At 43.8% G+C, this 27234-nt stretch overlaps 1 protein-coding gene across 1 annotated transcript in view; it reads right to left on the bottom strand.

The window, feature by feature from the left end:
- MICU1 (mitochondrial calcium uptake 1) overlaps positions 1-27234 on the bottom strand; it is a 641385-nt gene that overhangs the window by 576400 nt on the left and 37751 nt on the right. The window contains exon 2 of the mRNA XM_082267399.1: positions 19936-20097. Within this exon, the coding sequence (XP_082123525.1) occupies positions 19936-20096 (161 nt within the window). The 5' untranslated portion in view covers position 20097. The remainder of the gene's footprint in view (positions 1-19935; positions 20098-27234) is intronic.

Below are 27234 nucleotides of genomic sequence, written 5' to 3'. Positions count from 1 at the left end.
TTCCCCCTCCTCAAACAAATCCTGCCTTCTGACAGCACCCACCCCCAGGGCCGTTTGAAGGAATTTGGGGGCCCCAAGCAAAATGGACATGGAGGCCCCGCCGCACACACGCAAAGCCTACAGGAACCACAGCATAGCCATACAGTTTAAGTTCACCCACACTTTATATAAATAAAAAATGAGTACAGTGCAAATACTGCTTGAAAAAATATTTGAAATTTGAACATTTTCAACAATTGAACATTTGCAAAAAACACCACTGTACCATAAAATCAAATATACAATAAAAAGTGTACAATAACTAAATCTAACATACTTTACACACACACACTCACACTCACATTTTTCAGTTCTCACAAACATGTGCAAATTATCTAAAACTGTTGTTTGCGAGCCTTGTTTTCTGCAAAGGCAATCACAATGTCCTCCATGTCCAAAGACTGGTGAACATCACACTCAATTGACATAAGTGCCAGTCCTGTGAGCCTTTCTTGGCCCATGGTGGACCTCATGTAATTTTTTATCAGCTTCAAAGCTGAAAAGCTCCTTTCACCAGAGGCCACTGACACAGGGAGAGTCAGGAGTAGACGCAAAGCAATGCTTAAATTACTGTACAAATCCAGTAGCTTCTCACTGTATATGTAATTAAGCATGTCAAATGGGGAAGTGGCTACATGGTCTGGAAAAGTGTAGAAAGATGAATTGATCTTAAGTGCCAAGTCATCAGCATCAATGTCATGGAGGGTTTGTTCCAATTTTTTTCATCGTTCATGAAGCTTTCTATTCTTTATTGTCTGCTTCATGTTGTCCTTTGAGAACAGAAAGTCATAAAGGTCATAAACACCCTTCAATCTTGAAAACCTGTCACTTAGGCTTCTGAAGGCAGTGATCATACCTGTCGCTGGCCTGGTCCGGTCCACGTGTGTGAGGAGGATGTGATGTGATGACTCGTGGTGTGTCTCTCTCTGGCGAAGTTCGCGGGCCTGGTGGCGTGGCGTTTGTGTTTTGGGTTTTTGGGATAATGTCAGTCTGTGTCTTGGGGCCCCAGGCCAGCTCGGGGCCCCAAGCAATTGCTTGTTTTGCCTGCCTTGACGTGACAGGCCTGCCCACCCCCCTGCAAAAGCTGTGTGGGCTGCCTGATCTTCCCTTAGCAACCACTGAGGTAATCGGTGGGTAGGTCGCAGGCGGGCAGCTTAGAAAGCTTTCACTTTTGCCGGAAAAACTCTGATAAAAGCATAGGAGGAGAGAGCCCAGAAGATTAACAGGATGTGCCCTCCCGCCACTTTTCAAATGCTGTGCGATTTTTTGTTTTTTTTTAAAAAAAGGCTAAAATGGGAAACAATCACTTTTGCAACCACACCCTAAACACACTGTAAACACTATAACTATAGGCACATTTACAGTGCCTTTAAGGTGTAAGTTGCAGTTGTGGTGCGGTTTAATAGACTTGATTGGAGGTAGTTGCAAAGCATCAACGCCTGCCAAACTCTGCAGGAAGTGTTATTTTTGGCTCGCAGAATCGTGAAGCAATGTTAACGCTGCAGTGCCAACAGCTTCATCAGCTCCCTAATGAAACGATTCTATGTGACATTGACGGGCATTCAGGAAGTGTTAAAAATGCAACCCAACTGCTTATTTTCAATGCATGTGTGAAAGAGCCCTTGGTGTTTTGTAGGACAAAATAATCACCAGATCCATAGCATGTAATTCCTCAGCATTTTAACCCTGCTTGCCGAAAACAGTCATGAGGGAGTAACAGCAGCATTTAATATTACCATTAGTGTAGTAGCTCCTGCTGTTCAGCCCAAGTACCATACTCATTAGGAGTCAAAAGAGAGAGTGTGTGTGTGTGTGTGTGTGTGCGCAGGGGGGGGGGGGGGGGGGGTGTATACCTGTCTGGCCCAAAAAATTGTAATCACCAGTGTCCAAATTCCCCTGTAGTTGGTGTATAACCCAATCATGTCAGAATAACTAAATCTTCTGTCATTTTATGAACTATAAGTGCCGGTTCACATTTATGTGATCCGGGAACACTGCGGATATACAGCGTGTTCCCGCATCGCATCCGCAGCACAGGCAGTTCACACTGCCATATGCGATATGCTGGGGGTGTCAATTCAAAGTTAACGACACACCCAGATCAGATCGCATATCGCAGTGCGATCTGAGATTTCACACAGAATCGGATCGCACTAGTGTGAACCACCACGCGATCCGATTCTGCTACGGACCAAAAAAAAAAAAAAGGGTCCTGTGCATGTTCAGTGTGCTTGCGGTGCGAATTCAGCCATACAAACTGTATGGCTAAATTTGCACCGCACAGACATTGCATGTAATTTTAGGAGCAGTGCGCTCCGAATTACATGCGATCTCTGATCGCATAAATGTAAACCGGCACTAAAAGTCAAATGTCTAGAGTTTAGGCTAAAAAAAAAAAAAAAAAATACAATAAATGCAGCAGAATACAACATGTTAAAATGTGGATTCCTAACAGTATACCAAGCATCATTGGCAAAAAACAAAAGAGAGCAAGAGAATACATTTCAGCTACACACTGCCTAAATAAAACATTAAGATATTTTTTGTCAGCATAATTCTTTCCTTTTCTCCTTAAGAAGCCCCTGGCAAACAACTGCTATCAAAACTGCTATGCTTTAACAACTTTCTCCTGAAACCTGAACTTAACTTTTTCCCTTACTATCCTGTTCAATACAAATGCTCATCTAACAAACAGGGCCCTGCGATTTCTCTTGTATTGGATTGGATTATAACTGTAATAAACTGTGGGCACTAAATAGTGTATAATTATAACGGAACTTTTGTAAAATCTTACCGTAAAATTCCTTTCTCTGAGTCCTCCGACAGTCGCTGCCCACTCATACAGTCGTCACCAATGGGTATTGACTTCCGCTCCGCAGGAGTAGCTAGGCATAAGACTTGTTAGTAACAAAAGCTTTTAGCATAGACACACCCATGGGGGCTGTCCTACTGGTCAATACCCCCCTGCAGTAGCCATCCCAACTCAGTTTGGTAGCATAGCAGTAAGTGTACAAGAAAAACCCCAAAAGAGGGGCGGGGGCGGCGACTGTCGGAGGACTCAGAGAAAGGAATTTTACGGTAAGATTTTACAAAAATTCAGTTTTCTCTTACGTCCTCCGACAGTCGCCGCCCACTCATACAGTCGTCACCAATGGGACGTCCCAAAGCAGTGAAGACATGCGGGGTGGGAGACGCAACCGTAGAAAAGGCAACGCAGTACCCACATCAGAGAAAGGAACATTACACACACAGTAAGAGAACCTTCTGGGCAACGAAAAAAGGCTCAACAGGAGCAACAGCCCAGGAAAGCAAAAACCCAGGGGATAAACAACCCCAACAGCCAGGGACCCACAAAAACAAGGGTCCCCTATGGCACCGCCGCACTGAGAACTTTGCGGCCAAAGGAGGCATCAGCTGATGCCAGAACATTCACCTTATAGAATTTGGAAAAGGTATGCACCGACGGCCAAGTCGCAGCCTTGCACACCTGGGCCACCGAGGCCTGATGTCGGTAAGCCCAGGACGTACTCAATGATCTGGTAGAGTGTGCCTTAACAAGGAAGGGTGGAACCCGTTCCTTCAAAGCATAGGCCTGTTTAATGGTCTGTCTGATCCATTTGGCAATGGTCGCTGCAGACACAGCCATGCCCTTCCGAGGTCCCTCAGGAAGGACAAAGAGGGAATCCGATTTCCGAAAGGGATCAGTGGACGACAGGTACACCCTGATCGCCCTGACAACATCCAAGGAATGCAATGCAACCTCCTTAGGATGCTTCAGCTTCGCACAGAGCGAAGGAAAAGCAATGTCCTCATTAAGGTGAAAGTCAGAGACCACCTTAGGGAGAAAAGACGAATATGGTCGCAAGACCACCTTATCCTTGTGAACCACCAAATAAGGAGAGCGGCAAGACAACGCCGCCAACTCCGACACCCTGCGAGCCGAAGTGATCGCCACTAGAAAGGCAACCTTCTTAGACAGCAGAGGTAACGATATCTCCCAGATGTTTTCAAAGGGAGAACGCTGTAATACGGACAGAACCAAGTTCAAGTCCCATGGAGGTAACGGCTCCCTCCGGGGAGGAGCCAAATGTCACACACCTTGAATGAAGGAGCGAATTAAGGAATGAGAAGCCACAGGGCGTTGAAAAAGAACAGCCAGTGCAGAAACCTGGTCCTTTATCGTGGCCAGTGCCAGGTGCTGGTCCACACCAGTCTGAAGGAAAGCCAACCTTCTCGTCACCGAGTATGAGCGAGGAGAAAACCCCCTGGACTCACACCCAGGTACGGTAATAAATTTTACCAGACGAGGCTTTTCTAGCTTTGATTAAAGTAGAAATGACCTCTGGGGGAGACCCCTGTCTCTCAGGACCTGGCTTTTAACAGCCAGGCCGTTAAAAGCCAGCGACTGTAAAGCAGGATGGAAGATCGGTCCCTGAGAGAGGAGATCTTCCCGAAGTGGCAGCCGCCAAGGAAGCTCGACCGCCAGGTGAACAACGTCAGCGTACCAGGACCGGCGTGGCCAGTCCGGCGCCACCAGAATCACCAGGTTCGGTTCCGAGGCTAGCCCGCGGAGGAACCTGGACAACAACTGAAACGGAGGAAAGGCGTACATCAGACGATACTGATGCCAAGGGGCCACCAATGCATCCGAGGCGTCCGCTCGCGGATCGCGCTTTCTTGCCACGAACCTTTCCACCTTGTGGTTTAGCCGAGACGCGAACAGATCCACGTCCGAGTATCCCCACTTCACACACAGCATTTGGAAGACCTCCGGGTGTAGGGACCATTCCCCCTGGTCCAGGGTCTGGCGACTCAGATAGTCGGCCTGCCAATTCACCACATCCGGAATATGCACTGCCGATATCGCTGGGACATGAGTCTCGGCCCAAGACAGAATGTGGGTCACTTCCCGGGCCGCCCGGGCACTCCTGGTGCCCCCTTGGTGGTTGATGTAAGCCACCGTGGTAGCATTGTCCGTCTGTACACAAACAGGACGGCCCCGAAGCCGATCCGACCACTGGAAGAGACAGAGTTTTATTGCTCTCAATTCCAATATGTTGATCGGAAGGGAGGATTCCTCCTCCGACCAAGTGCCCTGGGCAGACAGGTTGCCCAGGACTCCGCCCCAGCCCGACAGGCTGGCATCCGTGGTAATCACCGTCCACAGCTAAAGGAAAGAAAAAAACTGACATTTTTCAAAATAATAATCAAAAGAAAAGATTAGAAGGCTGAGACTGTAGCCCCAGCACAGGGAGGCCTATCTACGCTTAACGTTAGGCAGAGACAAACTGAGTTGGGATGGCTACTGCCGGGGGGGGGGGGTATTGACCAGTAGGACAGCCCCCATGGGTGTGTCTATGCTAAAAGCTTTTGTTACTAACAAGTCTTATGCCTAGCTACTCCTGCGGAGTGGAAGTCAATACCCATTGGTGACGACTGTATGAGTGGGCAGGGACTGTCGGAGGACGTAAGAGAAAATATTTTTCTACAGGCACATGTGTGTTATGATGTGGAATGCTGAACATTTGTATTGATCAGGAGAATAAAGGAAAATTTTACTTCCAGTTCCATGAGAAAATTGTTAAAGCAGAGCAGTTTTAATAGTTCTGCTTCAGAAGGAAATTGGAATAATACGTTTTTTTTTTTGTTTTTTTTTAGCACTTAATCCAAATCCACAGGTTATACATACCTGCTGTAGTTGCACTCTGAATGATGCTAACCTTCCTAAAATAAAGATGCCTATTAGCAAACTCTGTGCATGTGTACTCTCACCCACATGCATAACAAGTTTATAAAATGTTCATTCTATAACATGTATTTATTATGATGTGGAATGCTGAACACTTGTATTCAACAGGAGAATAAAGAAAAAGCTCACTTTTTTTTTTTTTTTTTTTTTTTTTAGGAGAAAAATGTTAAAGCAGAGCAGTTTTAATAGCAATTGTTTCCAAGGGGCGTCTTAAAAAGAATAGGAAAGAATTATGCTGACAAAAAAAAAAAAATATTAGTTTGAGAGGTATTCAAAAAGTTAATGGAAAAAAGTAATCAAAAGCACACAATTTATTTTTCTACATAAGCTCCATCCATATAAATATACTTTTGTAAGCGATGAGACCAGCCATTCCATCCTAGAAGAAATGAAGGGCCTGAGCGTTTACCTACGTCAAAAGGAGCCTTTTTAAAATCACTGACAGTATCAAAATGGGTACCTTTCAAAAATGGTATCAAAAATTCGGAAAAAGTCAGAAGCGGTCTAATGATTTCCCACCAACATTCTCACAATGTTGCCCTTGATGTATGGGAGGAATGGGCAGAGGCACTGTTGTGGTGGAAGACAACCCTCCAATGAAGCTTTCCATGGTGCGTTTTGGCTACCTGTTTAGCCAAGTTACTGTCTTTTTTCCCTTCCAAAGAGTCAACAGAATTCCCTCGGCATTCCTGAAAACAGTTGCCATGATCTTTTCCCCTGGCTGGCTTGTTTTTGCTTTGGCTGGATCTTTCCCTCTTTTTGCCTCCTGCACAAATTAGCTGTCAAACGCCATTTTACAAGCGTTTGACCTTTTTTCTGCCCCTAAATGCCCCTCTATGTTAGCCTATGTGTAAAGAGCTTCTAGGAAGCCTTAGGCCCCTTTCACACCGCTCCGTTCTGACGATCTTTGCTGAGCAGGCAGATGACAGCTCCGTCTCCACTCTGTGTGCGGAGACGGAGGTGTCAGATCCCAGCTGTCCCCTATGGGGGAATCGGATGAGAACGGATCGCCTGTCCATTCTCATCCGATCCACCAGACGGATGGAAAATAGGGCTGTCATCCGTCCTGATTTCATGGACAGGATTGGATCGGATGTCAGCGGACATGTCTCCGCTGACATCCGCTGCCCCATAGAGATGCATGGGGCATCCGTTCAGATCCGCCTGAAAAACAACTGCTGACAAGCTCTTTGTCATATGATGAATATCATTTTGTCTTTTTGTGATGCAATGATTTATCAACCATTACATCACTATTTTTGCTTAAATCAGGATTACCTGTTGGCTAAGGTGAGATCCTGGTAATTTTTTCCCCCCCCATCTTCCTCAACACCCTACCCAAACCCCCTTCCTTCTCTTCCCCCCCCCCCCCTTCTCCATGCTGGCCTATATAGATATGTCTTACATGTATGCTATACTATACAACTTCCTTTTCCAGAGGACATTGTGAACTTTGCGAGTGTTGAAAGACAAAACACCTGTTTTTTCCTATTCTACAAAACTTCAAGTCCCTTGTATGCCCGAGTGCACTGTCCTCCTATGGTGCTGAAATGCAGCTTTTGAGACGGTGGTGGTTTCTGCTTTATAAATCATTTCTACATAGCAACTTTCCCTCCCCCCCCCCCACCCTTTATTTTATTATTTCATATGGGGTTGATTGCCTATTACGATTATTCTTTTTTTGATATCTGGTGTGGCCCCACATCTGTCTCTGCCCTTTCTGCATGCTGGTTATGGTCCTGGGATCCTAGTGTGAATCTATTTTTCGATTTAATCTTTGTATTACCTGTTCACATTATGAATATATTAGTAAATTAATTCTGTTTTTAATTTGTATACTTACTGATATGTTTCCATTACAAAGAATATGCTAAAGAAAGTAAGCTCCTGAATGTTGAGCTTATAGCCATTTTACATTGTATTCCAACTCTTCGATGGGATATTACCAGGTTCCGTTACCTCCCTGGCCCTAACCCGGTGGTCAGAGCTGGTTAATTGTTTGTGTTGTTCACATTGTAATTTTACTGTGTATACATGTGTTTTTATGCAAATTATTAATACAATTTAAATTTTTTAGTACCTGTGCCTAAAAAGTCCATATTTCCCATTTACTGTAATTATTCGGATTTGGCACTGGTTCTTACCACTTATACAACCACAGTACCACCCTGTGTTAGTGTACTTTTTCAATTTCCAGTAGCATTTAGCACTTCCCAATTGTATGACTCTCTTAAATGCGTAAACGCATCTAAACGCGTTTGACGGCATGATTTTAACGCTGTTTTTATCCTGTCAGGAGAAAAGCATTCAGTAGAGCCTAGTGTGCATGAGTCCCTTATGCCTCGTTTCCACTGAGTGGATCAGTTCGGGTCAGTTCGATTATGGTACGCTATTTTGAGTGTTTCCATTATGAAAATGGCCCATACAACCGAACCAAACCGCACCATTCCTGGTCCTCCTTCAGATGTAGGGCCATAGGAAATGGCACGGTATGGTTAGGGCGGAGCTACTGGCATCACACGATACATTCCACTGATTGGCGGACAGGAAAACTTCAATGCTCACGTCAAAAGGCATTTGGTGTAAACCTCACATGGCCCCTGGCGGTCTGACTTGCAGTGGAAACGCTCACCTGAATAGACCGGACCATTCTAACCCTTCCAAACTGTACCGACCCGAACCGTTCTGCTCAGTGGAAACGAGGCACTAGATAGCCATAGCTTCGACAAAAGATTGGTCTTCAGGATCATACAGATACAAATTTCATCTCCAGTTACAATTCGCTTCCTGAAGTCCTCTGGATTTTGATCCCATTTGTTCAAAATCTCCATTGAATGTTCTGCTCTTGTCTATTGCTGATCTGGGCACAACAATTTTGGTACACAATGAGCAAACAGATTGCCTAGCTTTATTTTCTCAGATAAAATTGTGTGAATAAAACCTACTAAGATGCCTAGGGTACACGCTTTTTTTTTTTTTAATATTGCGGTTCATAATCACCCTCAATTAAAAAGGTTTTCATCAAAAACTGATGTCGATGGTCTGCACGTTTGTTTATGATCCTCAACTCGGTCACTCCCTTCTTTGAAACAGGTTATCCATTTGTAAATTGCAGATTTTTTTGGGTGAATAATCTCCATAACCTTTTAGCCCGGGTTCACATTGGGGCCGATTTCAAGCAGGCATTTCAGTCCAACTTTGGGGGGAAATTTCACAGACATCTGTGCCAGTTCCTGCACAGATGACTATGGAAATCACCCCCCAAAATCGTCAAAAGTAGTACAGAAACTACTTTTGGGAATGGTGCGGTGCCGCAAAGTCGGCGTAGCACCAATTTGGACACTGCCATTACCGGCCATTGCCTCTGATTTGACATGCAATTTGACATGTCAAGTCGCATTTCCAATTGGACCAATGTGAACATTGGCTTATTGAAGCAGTAATGATGTCTTCATTCTTGCAACCAAGTTTTACCCTTTGATGTTAGTTCTTGCTTCAATTAGGACAGAATTAATGTTGCTCTATAGAAGGCTGACTCAGCAAAAGGCAAAAGTTTCAATTTAACACCATTAAATACTTTTTTATACATGGCAAAATGCGCAAGTCCACATTTACTCTGTTACAAACCGATAGTAAAATGCCCTGGCCTGTAAACAGCACTGTATACTGTATGTAGCCTAAGCTGCACACAGTTTACATAGTGCTGACAGCTGCTGCATAGTCAGCTGCTGCATATGTTTGTAAAGGAAATCGTTTTTGTCAAATGGTAAGGTGAACAGAAGAAGAAATCAGTAAATGATATAAACCTATCACTACCACAGTTTAGCCATTACATATGACCAAAAATAAAGGTGGAAGAAATGCTGTCATTCTGTATCACTTTTATAGCAGGCAATGGCACAGAGGCGCAAGTATGTTGTTGACAAGCAGCATAAATATGAGACCCACTAAAAGCAGCTTAAATTGGAACTGCACTGCATCTGAGCTCCACAAACCAAAAATGCTATTTAAATCATTTTTTATATTCAAAGCAAATTTGCCCATTCATATATGTCTCCATGCTTTACTTTGCTGAGAAATAATTTTGAAAAACATCCCTGGCATTTCTGGCTGTGGCCATCCTAAGTAAGGGCAGATGATTCATGTATCATTTTCTTCCTGGACTCCATTTGCCCTTAGCTCAGGCATAGGCTGAGCTGAAAACCCTCTCCCTCCCGTCCTGAAGATTCTTGAGTCTAGGACATCTTTGCCTAGGCATGGAAGGAAGACGCTGAAGAAATGTAAAAAAAATATGATAGTAGTAAGATGGTAGTAAATAGGATATACTTTCCTATCTGTTTACTAATGCTAGCAGCATAAGGATTAAAGTCCACTTTAATTTGTGCTTGTTGGTTGATCGCACAGCAGATGCAATTTAAACCAGCACAGCTACATGAAAGTCCACACCATAGGAATCACATTTCCAAACCAGAAACTATTGAGTTCTACCTACATACATAACATTATGAAAGTGGCAAGTTTTTTTTTTCACCATACATGTAAAATGTCACCATGTGCAATCCATAAGATTAAAGAAGATCTTAACTCCAAAAATGATGATTTGCTATCTTATGGGAACACAGCATACACAGCTCTACATTAGCAGTAAGATTTTCAAAGGCAGTGCAGCTTCTTATTCATATTTACACAATATTTCGAGTTGGATTTGGTGTTGGCAGTACTGTGTTACTCACTGTTCTTGCTGGACAGAGCTGTAGTTTAAGGATGCACCCACTTCTGCTAAATCCAGTTTACAAACCTGATGCTTCTTGATTACTATCCCAACATTTATTAAAACACCTGTTATCAAGGGGGGGCTCGGTCATGAGCAAGCACAGACACCATACAGCAAGGCATGGAAAGTCAGTAATGAGGAGAAGATCAGCTGCAGAGAGCCTACAAGCAATCCTGGTGTCCAGTCAACTTTCATAACATAGGTCCTCTTAGTATAGTACAACATTAGGGCTTGGTAAAAAAAAAGATAACTAGAGATCATAAGACTGGAGAACCTGTAGGCTAGAATTTCTTATGTTAATTTTCCTGTCTTTATACACATAACCTTCTGCAGCATATTTTATCTGGCAGGGTGTTCATTGTCAAATTAGAAAAATGCTCTCTTAACTGTGTGATCATATAGAGATGAAATGTTTGTATTTCATCAGCTTTACAATGCACATATCTTCCCCTAAATTCAAGAACTCAACACTTCTGCTTTGAGATGGTTTTTTTATCCCATTCTGATGTACATTGTGACTGACGATGATACCATTTTTTTCTGAGTCTGAATGCAGATAGTTGCAATCCAGTACTACAGACTGCCTAAATTGATATGTAAATGTTACTTCTTATAAAAGGAAAATGTTACATTACTTGCCCTATAAATGTCCTGAACAGAATTTTGAGCTAGTTAATGCTGAAGGATACTGATTAAGTACACAAATCTAGTGAAACTGCATATCTGCAATGATGATAGAGTAACTGAAACTTACACAACCCACATTTGGCTGATGAATTACACCAGTGAAATGCTTTGAAATGTTTTTTTTTTTTTTAAATAAACAAAATTTAAATACCTGGAACTATTTTACGTCCTTAACATTTTATATACAGCTTCCAGAAACCACCTTCCAGAAAAGCACAAACTAATTTTGCTATGTTTAACTTGACCCCATAAAAGCTGAATATTGGAAGTAGTCCAAGTGTTGGCAGGTCTTCTCACGAGGTGTCAGTAAATTTAAAGGTTTCCTTCAAAGTTGGACCTGAAGGATAACTACAGACAAAACTTTTTAATTTTCTATTTTAGATATGGTGGAGAGGAATTGGAAACCTTGTCAGTTTTTATTTCTGTCTGTGCTCCTGTTCGAGAGATTCACCCTCTCCATTTGTCATGTTACCCTTATCAAACTTGCCCTTCACAGTAGTTGAGGGAAAATCTACCAAATAGGACTCAAATGCCCAAAAAACCCAACAGAGGGTTTTAATCCTTCCTTACCCTTTCTAAAATTAGCTTCTTGGCTGTGATTAGGGGTAAACAGGGTCTGGCGTACATGAAAAGAAGTAAAAACAACTGCCCCTGGGATTTTTGATTTTGATATTTCCAATAAAGCAATTGGTTCTTACATTTTATATGTAGAATTGTTATATTAACTTCCAAAAAATCCCAGGGGCAATTAATCTTTTACTTCTTTGAAAGTATTTTTTGGGATGGAGGTAAATGAGCCTCTGTGGTAGGTGCTGGGTTATAGGTTGCTCAGTGTCTGACACACATGGTCTACATATGATAGAACACACAGAAAAACGTTGCTATAAATGAATCGATAAATGCTAAATAAATCAAAAGCGTGTCTGGCTCTGCAGTTTTGCCAGAAATACGCAGTCCTTTTGGATATGCAGGAGAATGTGCCCTCTTCAGTGCTTTGGCCTAAGAGGCCAACTGAGGAGGAAGAGGAGGAAGAAACAAACCCTTATGTAAACTCTGAAACCATCCAACATTAAACACGGAGCAGCAAGAGAGAACAGGAAAGGCAAGTAGAAGTACATGGGGGAATCTTCTTACAAGATTCTGGCAAAGTGAGTTTTTTTTTTATTCTCTTTTTAAAGATTACTTTTTCTCTCCTTTTCCTTCTGAAAATGCTAGTTGCTATAGTGTTATGTCGGTTTTGTAGCTTTAACTCATTATGTGGCAAAGACCAGGGGCACATATGCAGGTCAGGTATTCCGACTACACTGACGTTCCTATCTGCATGTTTATTACATTCCAGTAACTCAACGTAGTAAGACCAAAGAGAATCAAAACACTGTTTTCACACTGCACAGCCAAGAACATTAAATATATCAGTATCCCCGCCCTGCACCCAGAAACAATGACAGAGCATTATCACATTGATGAGGTAGTCTCTTGGTCTTCCCCTCATGTAATTACATTTGCAGTGTGCAATCAAAATAGTCCCAATGACAGTCGCCACCCACTCAGTCTTCACCAATGGGTATTGACCTCTTATCCATAGGAGCAAGCTAGGCATAAGACTTGTTAAAAACAAAGTAATTTACATAGACACACCTATGGGGGCTGTCCCACTGGTCCAGTACCCCCCTGCTATCAGCCATCCCAACTCAGTGTGGTAGCAAGCAGTTAAAGTCCAAAGAACCCCAAATAAGAGGGGCGGGGGCGGCGACTGTCAGAGGACTCGGAGAAAGGAATTTTACGGTAAGATTTTACAAAAATTCAGTTTTCTCTTACGTCCTCTGACAGTCGCCGCCCACTCATACAGTCTTCACCAATGGGATGTCCCAAAGCAGTGTAGACATGAGGGGTGGGAAACGCAACCGTCATAAAGGCAACGCAGCACCCACGTCAGAGAAAGGAACCTTACGTGAACAGAAAGGTATCCACTGGGCAACCGAAAAGCTCAACTGGAGCAACAACCCAGGAAAGCAAATAACAAGGGGAAAACAACCCCAACAGCCAGGGACCCGCAGAACCATGCTCCCCCTTAAGGCACTGCCGCACACAGAACTTTGCAGCCAAAGGAGGTATCTGTCGATGCCAGAACATCAAGTTTGTAGAATTTTAAAAAGGTGTGCCCTGACGACCAAGTCGCAGCCTTGCACACCTGGTCCACCGAAGCCTGATGCCGGAAGGCCCAGGACGCACTCACCGCTGTGGTAGAGTGCGCCTTGACAGGGAAGGGCGGTACCCTTTCCTTAAATCGAATAGGCCTGTACAATCGTCTGTCAGCCATTTTGAAATGGTCGCCGCAGACGCAGCCATACCCTTCCGAGGTCCAACTTCCGAAAGGATTCAGTGGACGACAGGTAAACCCTGATCGCCGGACAACATCCAGGGAATGTAATGCAAACTCCTTAGGATGTTTAGGATTCGCACAAAGCGAATGCAAAACAATGTCCTCATTAAGGTGAAAATCAGAAACCACCTTTGGAAGGAAAGACTGGTTGGGACGCAAGACCACCTTATCCCTATGAACCACCAGGTAAGGGGAGCGGCAAGACAAAGCCGCCAATTGCGACACTCTGCGTGCTGAAGTGATCGCCACTAGAAAAGCAACCTTTGACAGCAGAGGCAAAGAAATTTCCCTGATGCTTTCAAAGGGAGGACGTTGTAAAACGGACAGAACAAAGTTCAAGTCCCAAGGAGGTAGAGGCTCCCTCCAAGGAGGGGCCAAGTGATGCACTCCTTGAATAAAGGTGCGAATCAAAGAGTTAGATGCCAAGGGGCGCTGAAAAAGGACGGCCAGAGCAGACAGCTGGCCCTTAATTGCGGACAACGCCAGGCGCTGATCCACACCAGTTTGTAGGAAGGCCAACACCCTCGCCACAGAGTAGGCACGAGGAGAGAAGCCTCTGGATTCACATCAGGCAAAATAAGCCTTGCAAGTACGGTAATAGATCTTACCGGACGAGGCTTTCCTAGCCTTGAGCAAAGTAGGAATGACCTCAGAGGAGAGACCCCTCTCTCTCAGGACCTGACTTTCAACAGCCATGCCGTTAAAGCCAGCGACTGTAAAGCAGGATGGAAGATCGGTCCCTGCGACAGTAGATCGTCCCGTAACGGTAGCCGCCATGGAGGCTCGACGGCCAGTTGAATGATGTCTGCGTACCAGGACCGAGAAAGGGAGCCCCAAAAACGCACAGACATTAGGGGATACCACAGACACACAGGACTGCCAGCCCCAGACAGAGGCCCAACACAGAATGTACTTACCATACCCGATGGCTAGGGGTGCCTCACATCGACGGGAAACCTCCCACCCCAGATGGCGGGGGTGCCGTCAGCCAAAAACGCAGGACGCTAGCAACGCACGGAACCGTGGGTGAGACGTCCAGGCGAGGTGGCCATCTCGCGGGCTTTCATCCCTGAGGACAGGGACAGGTCGTTTGCGAGGCCAGGGCGTACGCATAGCCTGCTAAACGCTTGATGGCGGGCTGGGATTCCATAAGGCCCTCTGTCCTGGGATACCAGGATGACCAGTGCGACTCCCAGCTCCGCGAGGCCGTCATCAGCTTGAAGAAGTGACTAACTAAATGCTGATAAATTTTTAAAAGATAGGTATATTGCGTTCAACATGTGCCATACGATAAAGTGCTTGTGCAAATATAATTAGTGATGTGGATTTATAGGAGTTAAAAAGTCTCTGTGATTGCTTAATATCAATAAAAGCCTCATACATAATTATACCTTTGCGCAGTTTCCTTTTGGTTTTTCACCATTTTTTTTTATAATAAATGCTGATAAATAAACAGCTATTATTGCAAAGAAAAAAACTTATTTGCAGAAATAAAATCATAAAAATAGAAGAAGGCTGAGACTGTATCCCCAGCACAGGGAGGGCCTATCTCACTCCTAACTAGGCAGAAGACAAACTGAGTTGGGATGGCTGATAGCAGGGGTTTATTGGACCAGTGGGACAGCCCCCATAGGTGTGTCTATGTAAATTACTTTGTTTTTAACAAGTCTTATGCCTAGCTTGCTCCTATGGATAAGAGGTCAATACCCATTGGTGAAAACTGTGTGAGTGGGCGGCGACTGTCAGAGGACGCAAGAGAAATATATTATATATATATATATATATATATATATATATATATATATATATATATATATATATATATATATATATTTAGATTTATTGTATGTCACAAAAGTGAGTACACCCCTCACATTTTCATGTGATAACACTGAAGAAATGACCTTTTGCCACAATGTAAAGTAGGGAGTGTACAGCTTGTATAACAGTGTAAATTTGCTGTCCCCTCAAAATAACTCTACACACAGCCATTAATGTCTAAACCACTGGCAACAAAAGTGAGTACACCCCTAAGTGCAAATGTCCAAATTGGGCCAAAGTGTCGATATTTTGTGTGGCCACCAGTATTCCAGTATTTTCCAGCACTGCCTTAAACCTCTTGGGCATGGAGTTCACCAGAGCTTCACAGGTTGACACTGGATTCCTCTTCCACTCATCCATGACGAAATCACAGAGCTGGTGGATATTAGAGACTTTGCGCTCCTCTGCCTTCAGTTTGAGGATGCCCCACAGATGCTTAGTAGGGTTTAGGTCTGGAGACATGCTTGGCCAGTCCATCACCTTTACCCTCAGCTTCTTTAGCAAGGCAGTGGTCATCTTGGAGGTGTGTTTGGGGTCGTTCGCATGTTGGAATATTGCCCTGCAGCCCAGTTTCTGAAGGGAGGGGGGGATCATGCTCTGCTTCAGTATGTCACAGTACATGTTGGCATTCATGGTTCCCTCTATGAACTGTAGCTCCCCAGTGCCTGCAGCATTCATGCAGCCCCAGACCATGACACTCCCACCACCATGCTTGACTGTAGGCAAGACACACTGGTCTTCGTACTCCTCACCTGGTTGCCACCACACACGTTTGACACCATCTGAACCAAATAAGTTTATCTTGGTCTCATCAGACCACAGTACATGGTTCCAGTAATCCATGTCTTTAGTCTGCTTGTCTTCAGCAAACTGTGGGCTTTCTTGTGCATCATCTTTAGAAGAGGCTTCCTTCTGGGATGACAGCCATGCAGAGCAGATTGATGCAGTGTGCGGCGTATGGTCGGAGCACTGACAGGCTGACCCCCCACACCTTCAACCTCTGCAGCAAAGCTGGCAGCACTCATACATCTATTTCCAAAAGACAACCTCTGGATATGAATGTGGACTCAACTTCTTAGGTCGACCATGGCGAGGCCTGTACTGAGTGGAACCTGTCCTGTTAAACCGCTGTATGGTCTTGGCCACCATGCGGCAGCTCAGTTTCCGGGTATTGGCAAGCTTCTTATAGCCTAGGCCATCTTTATGTAGAGCAATAATTCTTTTTTTCAGATCCTCAGAGAGTTCTTTGCCATGAGGTGCCATGTTGAACTTCCAGTGACCAGTATGAAAGAGTGAGAGTGACAACACCAAATTTAACACACCTGCTCCCCATTCACACCTGGGACCTTGTAACACTAATGAGTCAAATGACACCGGGGAGGGAAAATGGCTAATTAGGGGTGTACTCACTTTTGTTGCCTGCGGTTTAGACATTAATGGCTGTGTGTGTGGTTATTTTGAGGGGACAGAAAATTTACACTGTTATACAAGCTGTACACTCACTACTTTACATTGTGGCAAAGTGTCATTTCTTCAGTGTTGTCACATGAAAAGATATAGTACAATATTCTCAAAAATGTGAGGGGTGTACTCACTTTTGTGAGATACTATAATACATGTATATATATGTATATATGATACACACACACACACACGGTGTAGAAAAGAATCACCCACTTTTGCAAAAATCGCATTATGTCGCTTTGCAGCCTGAAAGGCATGGTTTTTGTTTTATCCAGCTGTATTTACTCAGTGCAACCTATAACAACATTCAAGTAAAAGACAGAACACCAAAATGTCATAAAAAAAAAAAAAAAAACAGAAATCGCCGAGATGGAAAAAGGATCACCCCTTGGGTCAGTGTTTTGTTGAACCACATTTTGCTTTAATTACAGCCTTTAGTCTGTTGAGATATGTTGCTAGTAACTTCGCACATCTAGACTTTGCAAAATGTGCCCACTCTTCTTTGCAGAACTGCTCAAGTTCAGTTACATTTGATGGTGACCCTTTGTGGACTGCAGTCTTCAAGTCATTCCACACATTTTCAATAGGGTTTAAGTCTGGGCTTTGACTAGGCCATGCAAGGTCATTCACCTTTTTCTCCTTCAACCATTGTGTTCATTTTTGCTGTGTGCTTTGGGTCATTGTCATGTTTAAAGGTAAACTTTCTTCCCATTGACAACTTACTGCCAGAGAGCAGCAGGTTTTCCTCAAGAATTTTACAGTATTTTCCGCCATCCATTTTTCCTTCTATCCTGACGAATGTTCCAGTCAGTGATGCAGAGCAACACCCCCACAACAGGATATTACTACCTCCGTGTTTTACAGTAGGAATGGTGTTATTTGGATGGTGAACTGTATTGGATTTCCGACAGACATATCATTTGGTGTTAAAAGAGTTGTAAATGCAGTAAGTTTTTTTATCTTAATGCATTAAGATAAAAAGCCTTCTGTGTGTAGCAGCCCCCTCAGCACACAGTCTCTGTCCAGACATGTCCACGAGTCCCTTGGCCGTCCTGGGACACTCCCTTCTGACTGGCAGAGATAAAGCCACGGTGCCATTGGCTCCTACGGCTGTCAATCAAAGTCAGTGAGCCAATCAGGAGAGAGGGGGTGGGGCCGAATGGCAACACCGTGTCTGAATGGACACACAGAGCTGCAGCTCAGCTGCCCCCATAGCAAGCTGCAGACGTGGGGGCACTCGATAGGAGGGAGGAGTGAGGAGCAAGAACGAGGGACCATAGAAGAGGAGGATCTGAGCTGCTCTGTGCAAAACCAACTGGTATAACATTTTTTTTTAATTAAACACCACAAGACTTTATAATCACGTTAAGGCCAAATAACTAAAATTTTAGTCTCATCTGACCAGAACACTTTTTTTCATGTGGTTTCAGAATCTTCAAGATGTGTTTTGGCAAAGCTCTTTCGTGACTTTTGTGGCTTTTTTCTTGCTTCCCATACAAGCCACATTTATGGAGAATTTGTGATATTGTTGTCACATGCACACAATGACCACTATGTCTAAATTCCCACAACAGCTTTAGAGTTGTTGCAGGCCTCTCTGACCAGTTTTCTCCTGGCTCTTTTCTTCCAGTTTGGAGCGACGTCCTGATCCAGGGAAGGGTCCGTGTTGTATCAAATACCTTCCACGTTTTAATAGGCATCACTGTGCTTCTAGGCATTGATAAAAGCTTTTACTATCCATCTCCTGATTTGTGCCTGTTCACAATTATATCCCAGATATATCTTATATCTTTTGACAATTTTTTGTCACCCACAGTTGATTGTTTGCTTCAGGTGCATTAACAGGGACTGAAATGCTCCAAAAAATCTCTTTTAATGCTGAGCTAATCGAATGACCAAAGCTGTCATTATCTACACCCAATTTAGTTTACAAGTCATTTTTAGAAGGGGGGGGATCCTTTTTCCAAATCAGTGATTATGTTTTTGTTTCTTAATTTGTTGGGGTTAGATCATTTACTTGGATGTTATAAGTTGCACTGTGTAAATACAGCTGAATAAAACAAAAATTTTGGATGTATTAATTTCAAGCCGCTAAGCAACAAAATGTGATTTTAAAGTGGGGGATTCTTTTCTATACCCACTGCATATATACCGTGCAAACTTGTGTTGCGAAATGTATGGGACTATATACTTTTTCCAAGCATATAACTAGTGCAAAGTTCATGTTTTTAATCTTATTAAAAAGGTAAAGCATAATATGATAGTTGTAACTGTAAAGCTAAACTCCAGGCAGACACAGAGGACACAAATGAATTACTCTGTAATAATTAGTACATATCTAAATGTATTATTTTTTTAATGTAAGCATTTAAGTATCTAAATTTTATCAGGTATCCGCTTCTTGCAGTCCCTGTACAGCAGATCTTGAGTGTGAAATGAACAAGCAGCAGAAGAAGATAATAAGTTTGTGTGCTGGCAAGAAGCATACTAATAGGAACATAGAGCAGAGTGACAGAGAGATGAGCGCATCACTGTGCCACTTCTCATTTTCTTCTCTAGTAACAGGCTACAGCGAATCCAGGATACCCTGGCCTGGACTCAGAGGAAGTGGGTTAAATCATGCTGACCATCAGACCAATCTTGTGGAACGTAAAAAAGTACTGTGGGGAAAAACTCTGGACTGATGCTGAATATTGCAGCGAAAGTGGCTGGTCCAATCTTATATTTTAAATGTGCTGTTCTTGTATATCTTGTTTTCTTTGGCCAGAATGCTGCTTTACCTTTGTATCGCACCAGAAACTCAAATTGCTAATAGATATCCTTGGAAAAGTACTAATATTATAATCATAGTCAAGTTTTGAAATAAAACACTCATCCACTTAGGATTCCTAGCAATTCCTGGCAAAGAACCCAGGGAATATTAATTGCTCACAGCGTATGTACATTTCACTACACATTCCATAGTCATAGCTAGTGAAGATCATGTTCTCGGCAGAAATTATTAATGCATGCAGTTACCTCCTCCAAAGTAATCCAGCACTCGCGGAAACTGCAGTCGCACCCACAAAAGCTGCCATCATAAGCTTCCGCCTGTGGCGGACAGGATTAGCCACTCCATGATACCTGCGGGTTACAGTTGCCAATCCTGCAACTGCTGGCAAGAAGCGGAGACGGAACATGCTGAAAACAAAAAATGTACACAATTATTTTAGATATAATACAAAATCTGCACACTACAGGCATACTGTGAAAAAACTTCCTACATATAGTTTGGGTTTTTGTTCATCACAATGAAATAGACTATCTACTTAAAATAATTCTTTGATCCCCTGCAGATTTTGTAGGTTTTCCCACTTACAAAGAAATGAAGGGTCTATAATTGTTATCATAGGTGTATTTTAAAATGATAGAGACAGAATATCAACCAAAAATCCAGAAAAAAACACGATACAAATGTTATAAATTGAGTTGCAGTTCAGTGAGAAAAATAAGTATTTGGTTCCCTACCAACCAACAATACTACCAGCTCCCACAGGCTACAGTATCTGCTCATGTGGTACACCAGAGCTTGACAAATTTGCTTGAAATGTAGGAGCCAGCTAAAAAAATTAGGAGCCATTTTTTTTTCCGCGCATGCAGAATGGCCGACTTCTGTCGGACTGGCTGCCATACACACGGGCCCAATGGCGGACATTGAGCCATTGAACCAGCTGATGCTGCCCGGCATTTGACCTGTGTACTTTGTTTACTTCTTCTGTGAGATATATCAAGGAACACGCCAACCACCATGATGACCCCTTAAGTGATATGAAGTGGTCATGGCAGTAGGAGTCAAACACTGCACATGCTGGGATAGTTACAATTATTTGCTGGGGGCTAGTTGCACCCCTAGCACATGTAACTTCCAGCTGGCAGGTACTGCAGGCAGGTACTGCAGGCTGGTACTGCAGGCGGAGATCACAGAACGGCGCAGTAGGAAGCATGCAAAGCCAATGTTTCATGTATCTCTCCTCTAACAGGCGGAGTGCATTTGATATCACTCCGCCTGTGACAGGACAGAGCCGCAACTACACAGGAAGCAGTAGCTCCATTCTGTCACAGCTGATGCACTGTTCTTTCACGAGACATCCCAAGTCTCCTGCTAGGTGCAGGAGTCTCCCACATGAGGCCGCGGCACCTGCGGTTGACAGGGAGCCGCAGCCCTCACGCGGGAGACTACCACAGCTTGCAGGAGGCTTGTGAAGTCTGGCGACAAGACACCTTCCGCAAGGTAACCCAGGGGCCACTCCGCTGATTCTAGTGGCGATGCGACCTGGCGCCTGGGGTTTGTTGAGTCCTGTGGTACACAGATTAGGCCTGTCAACTTAAGAAGGTGCTCCTACCGAGCACTTGCTATGTGTATAAAAGACACCTGTCCACAGAATCTCTTTCTTGCGCTAATACCTCACCATCATGAGCAAGACCAAAAGAGCTGTCAAAGGATGTCAGGGACAAGATTGTAGATCAGCACAAGGCTGGAATGAGCTACACGACAATCAGCAAGAAGCTTGGTGAGAATCAGACAACTGTGGGAGTGATTATTCGCAAATGGAAGAAATACAAAATAACCATCAATCGCTCTCGGCCCGGAGCTACATGCAAGATTTCGCCTCATGGGGTAGGGATGATCATGAGAAAAGTGAGGGATCAGCCCAGAACTACACAGGAGGAGCTTGTGAATGATCTCAAGGCAGTTGGGACTACGGTCACTAAACAAACCATTGGTAGCACAAAACGCTGCCATGGATAAAATTCCTTCAGCGCCCGCAAGGTCCCCCTCCTCAAGAAGACACGTTACAGGCCTCTCTGAAGTTTGCCAATAAACATCTAAATGAGTCAGAGAAGGATTGGGAGAAAGTACTGTGGTCAGATGAGACCAAAACTAAGCTCTTTGGCATTAACTCGACTCGCCGTGTTTGGAGGAAGAACACTGCTGACTATGACCCTAAGAACACCATCTCTACAGTCAAGCACAGAGGTGGAAACATTATGCTTGGGTGCTGCTTCTAAGCTTAAAGTACGGGCCGACTTTGCCACATTGAGGGGCCAAGGGAGAGGGTCATGTATTTTAAAATCTTGGATGAGAACCTTCTTCCCTCAGAATACTGAAGATAGGTCATGGATGACCCAAAACATACCGCCAAAACAACTGAGTGGCTCAATTGGAAGCACATTAAGGTCATGGAGTGGCCTAGCCAGTCTCAAGACCTTAATCCTATAGAAAATGTATAGAGAGAGCTGAAACTTCAAGTTTCAAAAGCGACAGCCAAGAAACCTCAAGGATTTAGAGAAGATCTGTAAAGGAGAATGGACCACGTTTAGGCGCTTTTAGGAGCGTTGAGTGTTTTTTTCCTGCCTTTAAATGCTGATCTAAAATATGCCTTTAAATGTCCTAATGTACAATGGGGGGGGGGGGGGAGCGCCGATGTGAAGGGTGGTAGAAGACACTGCTATTGGGGGGGGGGGGAGACACTATTGTGGGGGGAGATGATGTGAAGGGGGCAGAGGACGCTGCTGCCACCCCCATAGCAGTGTCCTCTACCACAATTCCCATCACCCCCCCCCCCCCCACCACCACCACCACAGTAGTGTCCTCTGCCCTCCCTATCTTGGCAGGCACCCAGCATAAGGCTGCTTAGGCAGCTGCCATAGGGCTTCAGGAAAGGGGGGGGGCTATAAAATCTGAATCCCCAGCAACTTGCTGGGAATTCCTATTTTTAAAAATACCTGTGTTCCGATGGTCCCTTTATTTTCCTCCTGCAACAGCTAAAAGCCAGCTTCTCCTCCTCTCCCTCCCACCAAGGTACAGCTGCTGCAAAAGGAGAATCCAGGGGATCAGTTTCAGTAAATGCCTCCCCCACTGCCCTTGTTCCTTTATTTTTTTTTTTTTTTTGCACTTTCGTCACTCCGTGTGCTCCCCTTTCACCAAAGACCCCCAACAGGGCTCCTAAAAAATTGTAGAAATAAAAAAAAAAAAAAACTATTGACTGACGTACACTTTTATGGTAGGCCAAGTTTGTATTTTTACAGTGACATTTGATTTATTATATTTTTAAGTTTTGCATACTATGGCCATTGGATAATATCCAGACTCATTGTAAGATTTTATCTGGCACCCAGCTAGGGTCAGTGACATGTCCTCAATGTGCACTTACTGAAGATTAGGGTCAGCAGAGGCTGCCTATGTTCTCCCCTTCTGAAGTAAGGAGGACTCTGATGGGCACCTTGGGGGGGTGGAGACTCTGATGGGGGACTCTAATGTAATGGGGGGGGGGACTCTGATCAGGACCCCAATTCAACAGGGATGGTCCTCACACTCAAAAAGTTTAAAGACCCCTGGCCTAGGATGAAAAGGCACTCCACTGCTCCTCCTCTCTCCATGCTAATAGACTGACCAGAGGCTGCATTGTCCACTGTTAATGGTTTCCTTTGAAGACTGGAAGTTTAGGAAAGCAGCACTGAGCCAGCAGGAACAGGAGTTTTTAAAGTTGCAAACAGCATGTGCTGGGATTAGAATTTTAACAAATAGTTTGCTTGGAATGTATATTTTTTTATGCTTAATGTGTTAAGCTAAAATCTTAAAATGCACTGGCAACAACCTTAACAATCTGATGAAATAAACGGTACAGCATTGAAAAAACACCACACACATTGAATTTTTTAAATTCTTTACAGATGTCAAATTTTACATTTCAACAAGCAGAGCCTTTATCCTATAAATGCAAATTGATTAAAGAACTTGGTGAATTTTCTGCAGAGAATTTTCATTGCCTAGTATCATTAATTTAATGATTATCTGTGGACTCGCCAAATCTGTACATACAGATTCTGGAAAATGTCAAATTTAACCAAAAAAGATCAACCGTGTGTCAAATTCACTCATTACCTTGCCAATCTCTAATGTAAACCTTGGACTATTTGCTAAACTAAAGCATAGGTCAGATGTATATTTATATATGGCTGAAGATAAAATCTACACATACAGAAAAACCTTATGATTTATTATGTCCTGGCTCACTCATTCATTCATGAGCGTACATTTAGTTTTTATTGACGCTACCAGACTTCTCTTTACCTGCCAATGTCATTCGCATCCGCCTGGAATCTCCTCTTTAGTCTCATCCAGTAATTTAATACGTTGGCAGGATTTATTTGCTGGCAGCTGCTAGTTGGTAGCAATTTCTGCAATGCAGTACATAGCTAAGCCTAAGACAGAGTAGCTCTACAGCACTAATGTGAGTATTACACAAGAATGCTTTTATCTTTAAACATAACAATCTGATTTCTCATCAATAACTGCTGAAAGCACAGACAGCACTAAGAATCTACGTTCATGCCACAGGTCAACACTTTTGAGCTACTGTCATGAATATAACAGACTTAAGAGCACATCACACCAGTTTTCCCAACAAAATGATAAAGTGATGGTTTGGTTGGCTGCATACATGTATTGTTGATAATAAACACAAATCAACAATAAGGGTAACCTGGGAATTCCTACACAAACATCTTCTGCTCGAGTTAAAAAAAAAAAAAAAAAAAAGGTAAATTGAAATATACAGCGTGTAAAATAAGTAAGTATTGAACATGTTAAGATTTTTCTAGTTAAATAGATTTCTAAAAGGTGTTATAGACATTACATTTTCACCACATGTGGGAAACAACCTATGCAATCCATGCATACAAAGAAACCAAAACAAATAAGTTCAGAAATTAGGTTAAGTGTAATAAAATGGAATGACACAAGGAAAAAGTATTGAACACATGAAGAAAGGGAGGTGCAAAAGGCACGGAAAGCAAAGACATCAGCTAAAATCTATCAGTAATTAGAAAGTAATTCTGCCCCTTGTCAGTGCAAATTAATATCAGCTGATTCAGTCTTCAGCTGATGGCCTGTAAAAAGTTGTCTCAATACCAAGGTGTCACACAAGAAACATCTCATGATGGGTAAAAGCAAACGTGCTCTCTTAAGACCTACGCAACCTTATTGTTGCAAAAACATATTGATGGCATTGGTTGCATTAGGATTTCTAAACTTCTGAATGTTCCAGTTAGCACTGTTGGGGCCATAATCCAAAAGTGGAAAGAACAATTTCACCAAAACACAGCCATGACCATCGGTCCGTTCTCATCCGATCCGATCTGCTGGACGGATGGAAAATAGGGTTTCCATTGGTCCAGATTTGACGGATTGGATGTCAGCGGACATGTCTCCGCTGACATCAGAAGCCCCATAGGGATGCATAGGGGGACCGTTTAGATCCGCAAAAAAAAAAAAAAAAAAAAAAAAGGACATCCGGATCTGAACGGTCCGCCTGTGTGAAAGGGGCCTAAAATTTTCAAAATCCAGTTGTCATAGGGACAAAAACGGAGGTGAAATCTTCTGAACAGGGTACAGAGAACAAAATAATGGTCCCTATTCTATCCAAAAAAAAAATTAAAAATAATTTTTTTGTAGCTGGAGCTAAACCTAACAAATGTACCTGTTCCGACTTTCAAATTAGACTTAAGAACAAACCTACAGTCGAGATCTTGTTTGTAACCTGGGGACCGCCTGCATTCATAACCATAGGGATGTCCCCAAGCAGTGCCAAATATGGGGTGGAACAAAAAGATCCCAAGGCTAAACACCATAACCAGCCTGGTAAACAGGAGCTCAACCTGAACAATATACCCCCAAAGAGGGAACAAGCCCTCTGAAAACAGCAGCCTGCAAAACTTTGCGGCCAAAGGGAAGCATTCGCAGATGCCAACACATCCACTTTGTAGAGTTAAGAGAAAATGTGCACCGGTGACCAAGTGGTCGCCTTGCAAACCTGCGCCACTGACGCCTGACAATGGAAGGCCCAAGAAGCACTTTGCGTCTGAGTAGAGTGTGCCTTTACAGGAAAAGGAGGAACCTGACCTTTGATAGAATGAATAGGCCTGAGTCACCGTCTGTCTGATCCATCTAGAAATGGTTTCAGAAGAAACGGACAGCCTTTTTCTTGGCCCATCTGTGATCTCTGTGGCCGCTGAATACACCCAAATCGCCCAAACCACATCCAGGGCATGAAAAGCAAAAAGGATGTTTGGGCCTGGGACGGCAACATAATGTCTTCATTCAAATGGAAAAATCAGAGACAACCTTAGGAAGGGATGACAGACATGGGCAAAGAACCACCCTATCTTGTGGACCACCAGTAGGGGGTACAACAATATAAGGCCGCCAGCTCAGACACCCTGCGAGCAGAGGTGATAGCCACCAAAAAAAAGCCACCTTCCGGGCCAGCGTAAGCAGGGGAATCTCCTGAACATTTTCAAACTGAGGATTCTGGGGAACTGAAAGCACCAAGTTCAGATCCCAAGGCAGATGTCGAACCCCTTAAATTAAAGTACGTACCAGCGAAGACCGCCAGGGCCGACCCCTGGCCCTTAATGGTACACCAGGTCAATTTCTGCCCAGCACTTCATTGAAGACAGGTCCCAATCTGAGCCACTGAAAAAGAACAAGGGTGAACACCACTCGACTCACTACGAAATGTACGGTTTTCCCATATGATGGTAGATCTTCCTAGGAGGTAGACTTCCTAGCCTTCAGCAGTGTCTGAATCACAGACCCAGGCAAGCCTCTATCTTTCAGAACCTGGTTTTCAACAACTAGGCCGTCAAAGCCAGCGACTGTAAAGCAGTACGGACAGTAGATCCTCCCTGAGAGGCAGTCTCCAAGGGATGTCAGCGATCAATCACACGATTGCCGAGGCCAGTCTAGGCCCACTTGAATGACCGGAATCCCTTTGGCCTCGATCCTGTGTAAAAGCCATGGCAGAAGCTTGAGAGGAGTAAAAAAGCATAAATCAGACGATACTGGCCCCACCATAGTGTCTGTGGCATCCACCAGACAATCCCTTGACCCAAACCTCAGTACCTTTCTCTTGAGCTGGGACGCCAACAGATCCACCTCAGGGAAGCCTCACTGAAGACATGGCTAAGGAAACACGTCAGGGTGAAGGGACCACTCGCCTTGGTCCAAAGCCTGCCGACTGAGATAGTCCACTTGCCAGTTTTCCCCTACTGGAATATGCACGGCGGAGAGGGCTAGAATGAAGTGTTCTGCCCACCGAAGGATGCTGGCTACTTCCAGGGCTGCCAACACATGCTTTGTTCTGCCCTGGTGTTTGACATAGGCCACCACCGTGGACCTGTCTGACAGGATCCATACAGTAGCCTTCGGAGATGATCCGTCCAGTGATCTAGGCACAGCCAGGCTGCCCAAAGTTCCAAGACATTGATCGGTAC

The sequence above is a fragment of the Pelophylax lessonae genome (genome assembly GCF_965119305.1).
Source record: "Pelophylax lessonae genome assembly, chromosome: 9".
Classification (NCBI taxonomy): Eukaryota; Metazoa; Chordata; class Amphibia; order Anura; family Ranidae; genus Pelophylax; species Pelophylax lessonae.
The sequence above is the reverse complement of the archived record's forward strand: the minus strand, read 5'-3'. Positions and strand labels throughout refer to the sequence as shown.